Source organism: Dinoponera quadriceps, unplaced genomic scaffold (genome assembly GCF_001313825.1).
Source record: "Dinoponera quadriceps isolate SergipeBrazil2010 unplaced genomic scaffold, ASM131382v1 scaffold1069, whole genome shotgun sequence".
In the NCBI taxonomy this organism is placed as follows: domain Eukaryota; kingdom Metazoa; phylum Arthropoda; class Insecta; order Hymenoptera; family Formicidae; genus Dinoponera; species Dinoponera quadriceps.
The window spans coordinates 445,052-456,172 of NW_014555200.1; the positions used below are offsets into that span (position 1 = coordinate 445,052).

General features: G+C 44.8%; 1 protein-coding gene across 1 annotated transcript; it reads left to right on the forward strand.

Moving 5' to 3' along the window:
• Positions 1 to 33: 33 nt before the first annotated feature.
• LOC106743443 (inositol-tetrakisphosphate 1-kinase-like) lies at positions 34 to 3,869 on the forward strand. The gene is made up of 5 exons (XM_014617287.1): positions 34 to 801; positions 943 to 1,041; positions 1,213 to 1,354; positions 1,428 to 1,564; positions 1,722 to 3,869. The coding sequence occupies exons 1-5, from the start codon at positions 691 to 693 to the stop codon at positions 2,298 to 2,300; spliced, it is 1,068 nt and encodes a 355-aa protein (XP_014472773.1). The 5' UTR covers positions 34 to 690; the 3' UTR covers positions 2,301 to 3,869.
• Positions 3,870 to 11,121: the final 7,252 nt, after the last annotated feature.

The following is an 11,121-nucleotide window of genomic DNA, read 5'->3' on the forward strand; positions in this document are numbered from 1 at the left end:
TCGTTATCGGCTGTCTTCGGTATGGCCGAGAATCTCCCGGAGGTCGAGTGGAAATTTTCTAAGCGACACTCGAATCCCCCTCACGATCTTTACCGAGCGATTCCGGAGCGCATTCCAAAGAAACCGTGGGACTCCTCGGTGTCTCGCAACACTTAAATTTGACGCTGAATTCGTTCCATCAACGCCGGCCGTCCAAAGTCTATTTATTCACCGATCACGCTCGCGGTTGGCTGATAAAAAAAATTTACTTCCACGACGTGATGCAACGCGCGCTCGACGAAAAGTAAACAATAGAATTAGCGCGTAGGCCGAGTGCCTGGAGAGAGGGCAGAAACAGTGAGTCAGAAAAAGAGGGACAGAGAGAAAGACAAGACGCGTTATCTAAGCGGTATTTCGAGCGACGCGAGGCCCGGCGACGCGTTTTAAAAAGAGGCGTCGTTTCGTCGCGGACGAATTGCTTCGTACGCAGAAGGGACTGGGCGACTTTTTGAATGCGGCGGTGTCTAACCTCGACTGGCCGTACGCGCGCAGCGCAAGCATGAAAATCGACTTACGGTGGGTCGTTTGATCAGTGACGCGAAGGAGGGTGGATCGGTTCTTTTCAGCGACGGGGGCCGCACGCACGATCGAGATAGATCCGTGTCTCGCGAGTCGATCGATGTAACGGCGTGGCGGACGAAGCCGAGAAAAATGTGCGACAAGTATGTCATCGGTTATTGGGTGTCGGAGAGGAAGCGGCAGAAATTCAATTGGACCGACTTCGAGAACGTCTGCGAGAGCGCGGGCTTCCAGCTGAAAATGGTGAGGGGGTATTTCGTGCTTGGTTATAGGTTATGTTTCGGTAGCCGACGTTTTTCGCCTGGTTGATTCCGCCGGCGTGCGGATCTCGAGAAGTTATAGGTGTTTTCTCGACATTTGTCGGAACATTCGTCTCTGTTTCAGATCGATGTGAATTCAAGCCTGGAAAAGCAGGGACCACTACACGTTTTTCTACACAAACTGACGGACACGCAGTCGCACGCGGAGAGCGGTGACAAGAATGTACGATGATGTTTCAAGCATAGGCCTGTTCTTTATCGCTGAACTAGTGTGCGCTTGTAGATGTTAAAAAGAGACGAATATACAGTTGAGATTTGGTGGGAGAAAGAGCAGTTCGGCAAGAAAGAACGGATCTTGCGTTGATAATTGTGTGAAACGTCTTTTTACACGCAGGCCGAAGATATAGTGTCGAGACTCCAGGAGTACATTGCCAAACATCCGGATCTGATCGTCATCGATCCTCTGGACAATATTAGGAACTTGCGCAACCGGTGTACATCTTATGAATTTATACAAGAAGGTCTTAGGTTTAGCGGTATGCTTGCGCTTTGTTATGTGTCTGCGGAGAAAGCAAGAAATATCACACATTGATCGATCTCCCTTTTCAGATGTATTTACTCCGAACTTCGTAGAAATCAAGAGCAGAGATGTTCACGAAGTAGCGTCAACATTGAAGAAACGTGGCATTAAGTATCCATTTGTCTGTAAACCACTTATCGCATACGGCTTCAGCGATGCGCATAAGGTAAAGCTGTTGTTTGCGCACCGGATGTGTGTACGCAAAAATATACTAATGTTGATAAGTATTGTGTTTAATATCGTCTGAAGAAGACGAAATTGTAAATACTCGTGGATAATAAAGAAAAGAAAATATATGCGCTTAATACTGTGTGTGATTTCAGATGATGATCATCTTCAACGAAAAGGACTTGAAAGACTGTCAACCGCCCTGCGTCGCTCAGGACTTCATCAATCACAACGCTATTTTGTACAAGCTGTTCGTCGTAGATGAGCGTTTTCACGTGGTGGAGCGGCCCAGCCTGAAGAACTTTTACCAAGAAGACTGTAATTCGTTAAGTACAATATTCTTCGACTCGCACGATATATCGAAAAGCGGCAGCAAGTCCAAGTGGTCGATCCTTTCCGAAGAAGACATTCCTTTAACCATGAAGCCAAATTACCAAGTATTCGAGACGATCGTCAAAAGCATCAGGGAGATATTCGGTCTCACGCTAGTCGGGATAGACGTTGTGATCGAGAATCACACCGGGAAGTACGCGATCATAGACGTGAATGTGTTTCCCGGGTACGACGGTTATCCGAACTTCTTCGAGCACTTGATAGACAGCGTTAGGAAACTGTTGGTGGAGCAAGGAGCGTGCAGGCAGAGTCCCAAGGGCTGCACGTTGAAGAAGTGTCAAAGCGACGACCTGGATTCCGGCTTCGAGAGCGACGAGAAGAGGAAGTGTTCCACGAAATAAGCGCGCGTTTTTCTAACACGTTGACCGCCATCATATGGTGGTGGTCCCGCCGGTGGTCTCATTGATTAAATACATGGTCGATATGGAATAAGATAAAACTAGCTAACCAACGCATGTGCTTAAAGATATACATTTACCTTAACTTTGGTTAATCGTTACTTTAATCGGTCTGTGGAAATCAGCATGATGGCAGTCAATGTGTTAACGATGATATATCCGAATTAGGCTGTTAGAATTCCAATTCCAATGATATCTGTCGATTGTTTCGAGCGCGTTTATACCTTTTTCTAATGAAGCGAAACCCACTCGCAATTTTTCCAGTGAACATGCGATATTTTCGGTGTTTCTGTTATGATGTATCACGTTTTTAGCGCGTTCGCTTATTCAATAGGATGGAGAGGAGGAGAGGAAATGTTCCACGAAATAAGCACGCGATTGCGTAATATTTAATTCTACCTTTTCGCTGCGGAAACCAAAAGTGCTCGCTGTGTGCGGCACGATATTCGATTGTGCGACGTTGAGGCGGAATAATAAAGAAAATTCTAACTGAAAGATTCATATACATATATACAAACAAGATGGATATACAGCGTCCGCAAATGAGGAGCGATTCTCCACAACGTATGTATATTATATGTTGAGAAGCTACTTTTCGGCGACTTACATGCGTCGTATGCAGCAAAGGGGTCGAGCTGTTAGGATTACGGTTGGTCATGATATTGTCGCGAACGTGTCTCTATATAATATTTTCATAAGCAAGCAAAATTGTCGGGCTCTTTCTCGCGATATTTCTGAATTATCATGAATATACAATGGTTTCCGTTACGATAAATCGGGCACGTTCGGCACGTTTGTTCACTTCATGAAACTTATGCATTTGATCGCGAAAACTCGAATCCTATATTTGTATTTTGTAATAAATTCCATAGTACAATATGACGACTATATGTATGTATATATATACATATATATACATATATATATACGACTGCCAGAGAAGATATTTTGTACGTTTTACGTATACATACAGTTTTGCATTTCTGCATCGACGTTATTATATATGGCTGAATTGTTGAAGATTTTGTATGTACATCATGTAAAACACAGCGATACGGAGCGCATATTAAGATAGAGAAACAATCGGAATTATTTGTCATATTTTTCTTCTTGATGTTAGTGAGATATTTTCGTTATTTTTTAGCGGTCATGAGATAATAAGAGCCGTATAATTCTTGTTTAATGGTTTTAGGGATATTAATGGCGTTCTGGAGAAATATCACGCGCTTGTAACTTTCTTTCGATCATTAAACCGATTGTTTCTAAATATCCGAAACATTAGTAATAAGTATGGTAACTCCTGTAACATACACACATATATACGTATATTTTATTCAGTTCTGTTGTATGATATGGAATTTGATATGTAAAATTTAAACTGTATACTCTTATTTATATGTACATATATTTTATATGAATAGATTGTACAGAAATGGGAGGAGAACATTTCTTGTCTCGAGTTGCTATTTTGTTCTGATCAGTCGTAAACAGAAATAAATGCGTCGAATAAGAGATACCAGTTAAATACTTTAACGATTGCCGCGAATATAAATGTGATAAATCTACATGAAAAAAATAGGTGATCCGTGCTTGAGCTTTTTGTTTTAGTCGCTTTAGTACTTCAGATATTAATTTTTTAAGTTCACCTCGGTTTGGACCAAGAATGTTCTCTTTCAACTTCTTCCTGCGTTCATTTAGTCAAGACTCGAACCACTTTCAACGTGAAAAATAATGGTATTTATCTGAAACTCGTCTTTTTCAGCGAAAAAGTTTCTCCTGGCCACCGTTAGATGGCACTAGGCAGTCCATTAGCAAACTTTTATAGTACTTAAAATTATATCGATAAACCGGAATTTATAAGTAACGCTGTTTTATAAATTTATCCTGTGTGATGCTATGTAACAGATGAAATAGTCCTGCAGCATCTTGACACGATTTCAAAGATCGGACTGTGAATCCCGCTCTTAGACCCTCTGATTATTAGAAACCCGTTATTTTGTTTATTCTACATGCAGTCTTCGCTACGAGCTGCTATCGTCCTTACTGAAAAATCGAGCTCGTAGTATAACACAACGACAAATCAGACGGCCGCTTTGAAATAGTACGATTCAATGACTGGTCAGACGCATTATTATATTAAGGAAACATAGGTAAAATCCAATGAATTATAATTCCGACAAAACTAACAATATTGAGATAATTTAAGATAATTTTACAGCTCGAGATCTCTGGTTCTCAGTTAATCCTATGAATATAAAGATCCATATTCCGAACTCACTTTTATCGATAAAAGTGCCTTAAATGTGTCTTTTCAAACAATCGGGTGGTTGCCGAGACATTTTTAGAGACACTCTATCGGTAAAAGTAAATTCCAAATATTGACCAAAGTGTATTTACGGTGCCACACGAATATACATTGAAATTGCATCTAACAAAATCTGGATTTCCTCGTGGTTGCTGCCAGCAACGTGTCAATAAGTTACGTTGCATTTATCGATATACGCGTCGATGAAAGTGTAATTCACAAGAAATGATTACTGAAATGCGCCGTGGCCAGTAACGGAGAGAGCTACACATGTTCCCGAAAGTGTTTTACAAAAGGCAAAAGCCAGAGAGATTGATCCCAGAGAGGTCTCGAGGACACCTCTCTGGACACCATCTGGTCGTTTTACTAATCTCTTCCTAAAGATGCTGCTCGAAGACGTGCTTTTTTCGGTTAATTAATCGCGCACCTTGCAAAGCCGTGGCCCACTTCCGATCTCGCCGATAAACGATTTCTTCGGTCCACTTAGACGAGGTACTGAAACAAAAAGGGAGAAAGAAATGAGGGGAAGAGCTTGAGTGACGGTGAAACAAGGCCTACTAGGACGTCGCGTGCGAGACGGCCGAACGCATCTCGCGATGCGTAAACTTAATTAACGTCGCGGCAGCATGCACGTGCGCGCTCGTTAGGTGTCGAATCTTCGTTGTCTTCGTGCGAGACGGTTTCGCTCGCGGGCCGCGAAAGCAAGCCGGGGAGAAGATCGACGATGATTTTACCTTTTCACACTACATTGGCAATCCGAAAGTGGTTTATGGAGCGTCTTTATTTCGCGATAACTTTCACCGAATTCTGTTTCTATCGACAGCGCTTCTTCTTTCTTTCTTTCCTTCACTTGCAATTAATTCGTATCGATGTGTAAATAACAAGTTTATTTATTCCTTTCTTTCTACATTGGACGCGACTGTCCGGTACGAGAGGAAAGTAGCGCGATCAACTTTCCTCGCAGAGATTTTATTGGTGGAAGAGAAGTTGGCTCCTTATTTGCATTTTGTACAATAGCTTTGTTGATAATCAGTATGTTAAATGGAAAAGTTAACGATTACATTTACGGCGCGTACGGTCGCACGCCGTTTGCGGAATGGCCCGGCACCGTAACAGTGTAAACCGATGTTTAATTATTTTGCACCGTAATCGTGCACTTTGCCGGTTACGACGACGACGACGACCGACCGAGCCGGCGGACTCCGGTTACGAGGAGCAACGGCCCGTGGAATATAGCTCGGCCGGTTTTGCCTTTTCTCTGTAAACCCCGTTTCGCGCGGGCTCACGATTAGATCTGCCAACCGGTCGTCCCGAACCGGAAACGAAAATGAACGCGTTTTGCCGGATAATCATATGCGCTCGAGAATTCCTATCCGCATCGCGTTCTCGCACCGGTACAATAGGGATGTCCTTCAATACCGCGTATTTTTCTTTCGATATCAGCACACACGTCAGAAGTAGCTCGCAAGACCTGATTTTTATATTTCTTCTAATTATAAGTTTTTTTTTTAATTTCGATAGTATCAGTATTGATATTTTTGCTTTGATACTGTTATCACTAATGATATCGGTATGATATCTTGATCAGGAAGGTTTCAATATTAGCACCGATACTTTCATGGTATCCCTTCCGACAAGATGTGCTCCCATGATTCTAACTCGATCGCAGCGAACGGAGAGCAAAAACGTATTCTTCGTGTCGGACCGATCTATAACGTGGGTGATTTCTTCCCGCGGAGAGATAACGACCGGCGAACGAACGAGGCTAAACTGACATTTCCGTTAATAGCGGTCGTAATGAGATGAGAAGAAGATGACGGAAACCGCGAAACGTCCCTCGTTATACGCAGCGTAGAGTACACACAAGACTGACCGCGAATGCCGGAAAGAAAAATCCTGCGAAACAAGCCGCGAGATCGCTAAGTGACGCTAATTTCTAAAGAGCGCGGAGGAAACTGTACTCTTTCCGGCGCGTTTCACTTGTCGTGATTCAAGTACCCTTGCAGCTTCTCGCATTCTATTTGATTCTGTCTCGTCTATTGAAGATTACTTACGGAAATTAGCAATTCAATGCCCCAACGTGGCGAAATTATATGAATTTTTTAATCAAGTTACGCGGTAGAACTTGGTATTATATGTCTACGATTTGTCGAAACTTGACGTCGCCTCCAGCAATAACGGAAGAAAGGGCTAAAAAGCCGCGAAGTAGGGGAAGGTGATCGGCGGCGCAAAAATCTCGAGCGCGGCGACACGCGCGCTATAATTATATCTTCTTCTTCGCGCGACGAGTTTTGCGAAACGAACGTAACGGCACGGACTATTTCCACTCGAGATGTGTGCGTATGTATATGCATTCACATTCCGAACTTTCTTAAGCAATTATGTCATAACACACAACCGTGCCCCCCTTTCTTCAGCATCACCATCCCACCACAATCTGTCCTTGCTTCTCCTCCGTCCAGATCCGTCTTCTCGCGCGCGCTCGTCCCGTCATTACTCGCTCGAGAGTCGAATTTCACGCTAACGATCGTCAAGCGGCCGTCGTTCGTTCGCGGCGCACGTGACATCCAGAAGTGCGATCCGCGCACGTTATTAACTCGCGGAAAAAATCCCGCGCAAATTGCGAAAAGCACGAGGGGGGGGGAGAGACGGGTGTAAGAATCCACGCGTGTCCGCTCGAGCCGCTGCGGATTTTGCAAATTACGGCGCGGTGTGTGAACTTTCCGTGTGTCTTTGTCTCCGAGGTTTATTAGCGCGTTGATTGCCGCTGATCATGCGAGATCGTGGATTGAATTGCCGAAGGTACGATGGATGTCGAGCTCGAAACGCCTTTTATCTCCTGTCGGCACTCTTTTTACTTATTTTACTTATATCATGTTTCTTATATAGATATATTATATTTGCGTTACGGTAAATATATGTCCGAGTATTAGTTTGCTGTTAGATTACTTTGCGTTTCCTGTTGTCTTTCACCTCCTTTTGTCGATGCTCGTATTACTTATATCAGATTTCTTACGTGAACAAATTATACGATCAAGATTTACGTTACGGTAAATATATCCAAGTGATATTTTTGCGTCTCAGCAGCGTGCTGTCTCTTTCTGCCGGCGCTCTTTTTACTTATTTACTTCTTTTCCCTTACATTATGTCGTGTTTCTCATGTGGACATATTATATAATCGAGATTCGCGTTACGGTAAATATATTCAAGTTATCCTTGTGTTTTAGCAGCAGGTTTGCGTTCGCTCATGAACCCTCACATGATTGTTCTTATAGATCGAAATACTGTTATTATACTATTCACTCAATGGCATAGCAACCATGTTTAATTTCTCTTTTTCTCTTATCTTTTGTAGCAACTTATTGACGTTAACTTTATTACTTTATCAGGCAGCTAGCCATTAAATTCTGAAAATTTAAACTAAGGAATATCGATTTCAGGGCACGACTATATTCTACTCTGCTCTATTCTATCGGTCGTGTGCGACCGATTTTTCAAGGGCGATTAGTTATACTTTGTATTATTGAGAAAAACAGAACACGGGAAAATGAACGAAAACTTTTACTTAAACAAGCAAAATTTTTTCAAACACAATATTTAGTCCATCGAACAAATTTTACAGTCGCTGCAACGAGTTATTAATTGATTCGACGATTGCGATTTGATCAACAAGTTGTTGGATTATTTGATGTAAAAATTTGTTTCGTTTTTAAATAAAAATTTACATGTAACATTTATTTATTTAAAAATGCAATAAACCGATAATGTTTATTATTATATACTGTTTCGTCCGATAACCAATGGTCGCATGGATGACAAGTGTCATCTATTTTACAATAAATATTTGCAGTACAAGATACTAAAAATGCTTAAATCGTCAAAAATGTTTATTTGATTTAAGAGGCTGACTAATTCCGTTTACTTGATTCTAGCGCTATTTTCTGCCGCGATATTATACATCCCCGATTGCTTCGCGGGCGAATAACAACGAGGCTGCTACGCGAGGGCGCGACGCTTAATTAGCCGGCTGTGCCGAAAAGTCGACGGCACGGAGGGCAGGATACGCGCTAATTACGCGACGGTTCCTCGAACATCGATTCGCCGACAATGAAGCAGTTTACGAGCCTCTCTTTCTTACGATCCTCCGCGGACGGTGTATTCACGCGCTTTGATTTACGACAATTGTCTCGTCGCGCTCGAAACTTCGCCGGGAAGATCGCGGCTGGCGAGACGAACTTTCGCGGCAACGTGTCGCTTTGTTCCTCTTCTTTATCACCGTGTCTGCATCACACGTCGATTTTCCTCAACGAGCGTCTCCGTTCTCCTCCCCTCGCCCGTCTCGTTCACGGCGGACGAGGAGATTTCGACGACCGGATGGATCCAGGAAAGATCCGAGGATTAGTCTCGATTTTCGAGCGCAAGCGAGAGAAGAAAAAAAAGAAGGAATTCGACTTTCGAACTTTCAACTGAATACGGCACACGCGGAAAGTTATAAACACGTTGGAGGCGACTGAAAATGGAAAGTCGAGCTCTCTGCCGGAAGGAAATCGCGAAGAAATGGCACACGTCGGGCGGAATTCGTTAAGCGATTCGATCTAACGAAAAGAAGACGAAAGAAAAATTCGCAAAGCTGGAACGGGAGGAGGACGAGCGGTAGGTAGTAGTCCGCGAGACCGCGATCTAGTGCAAGTATATTAAATTCAGGTGGTTCCGCGTAACGCACGCGTGGACTCGCCGCCGTCGGCGGCGAGAAATCGCGCGTTTTTCCTGCGCGCTGATATCGTAACTTTCCACGAGGTGGAAAGCACAGCCGTTCGGTCTTTTTCGCGGCGAGTAATAGTGAAGTCGATTCACGGAATAAGAAGGGTCAGGCGAAGCCTACTTTCTTCCTCTCTGAATTGTCCGGCGACGGGAGGGGGGCCGGGAACTCGAGTTCGGCATGACGGTGGAAACGAGCAGGTGGAGGAGGAGACAGAAGGCCGCCTTCTCGACGACGACGACGGTCAGCCAGTATGTACTGGTCCCGCGGAGTAGTGAACGTGAGGAGGCGATAAACGTTTCGCGTTCGGTCGCTGTGATCCCCCGTGTGGATACCCGCTGGAGTGAGAGACCGGAACTTGCAGACTCGCATAAGTGAGTAGACGATTGCATCGTTCGCGAACAGCTCGGCGTCGAGTACATCGAGCGATGAGCTGGAAAAGTTCCGGTAATTATCTGCGCGACGGGATGGAATTTCATAAATCGCGCGCCCGTCGAACAAGTCGAGCGATCTAATTTCGCGCCTGATGGCCGGGAAAATAATTAAAAGACAAACCGGAGGGAGGAAAGAGAGAAACGGTCGCGACTGGGAAAATGATTATCGATGTTCCTCGAGACGCGAGCCGATCGAATCTTCTGTCATCTCGTCCGTCCGTCTGTTCCAGTCGGAAAATTGGTTAAGAAATAAACCGGTGAGAGAGAGAGAAGGGAGGAAGGAAGGTAATTCCGACTCGGAAAATTATTATCGATGTTCCTCGAGTCGATCGACTCGTCTGTCTTCCCGTCCGTCCGTCTGTTTTAGCCGGAAAAATGATGGAGAAATAAATCGAAGTGGAAGACCGGGAGAGAGGGAGAAAGAGAGGCAGGTGGAAAGGTAATCCCGATTCGGAAAATTATTATCGATGTTCCCGTCGAGCGACTGTCGCGCTCCAACCGGCGGGATCGCGATTGATCTCCTCCTCGAATTTCCGCGCGAATTATCCGCCGCGCGCAGATCGCATTATGCGATATATCCGCGGCAAGGAGCGCGTAACCGTAACCCAGTTTATTGATTCGTGACGACGGCCGGTATATCTTCGCGTATCGACCGTTACTCTCTCGGATCGTAAATCAAGGTAAAACTCGGGCCGGCGATGCGTCGAGAGCGGCGCGTTTCGCCGGGCACGCGGCGCGCGCCGACTCGAGAGCGTTTCGCACAGATATTTTTCACATTACGCCCAGGATATTGCGCAAGGATCGTCGTAGTTACGTGCCGTTACCACCGAGATACCGAGTTAGAACGTGCTTCGTCGATATGTAATATTCAACTGCGCGGGCAATGCGCTATTATTCGCGTACCATTATCCCCGTCCCATTATTAATGCCGTCCGCGAGGAATCCGCAAGGAGGACCGAATTGAAACCCGTCACGCGACGCCGGATCGCCGTCTCGTCGTGACTCTTTCATGCCGGTCAGAACTTCGGTAATTGTGATTGTGATACGTCCGATATTTCCTGCATCCGACCACCGTCCTCGTCGTCGTTGTTTCGTGACAGCGGTTTCGACTGGAACGACTGGACAATCAAAAATGCACGCCGACGGGATGCTATCCATAATACTTTTACCCGCGAGCTTGTCATTTGCGTTTCGCCGCCATCTGCGCGGCCTCCACGAGCGCTCGTCTACCAACTCGATCCGTGAAAGATTCACGATGAGGGGGGG

Excerpts from the sequence above, each read along its gene's own strand:
- LOC106743443 (XM_014617287.1), top strand. The coding sequence starts at position 691 with ATGTGCGACAAGTATGTCATCGGTTATTGGGTGTCGGAGAGGAAGCGG. Across the intron at positions 802-942 it reads CGGGCTTCCAGCTGAAAATG|ATCGATGTGAATTCAAGCCT; the intron begins GTGAGGGGGTAT and ends TCTCTGTTTCAG. Across the intron at positions 1,042-1,212 it reads CGGAGAGCGGTGACAAGAAT|GCCGAAGATATAGTGTCGAG; the intron begins GTACGATGATGT and ends TTTTACACGCAG.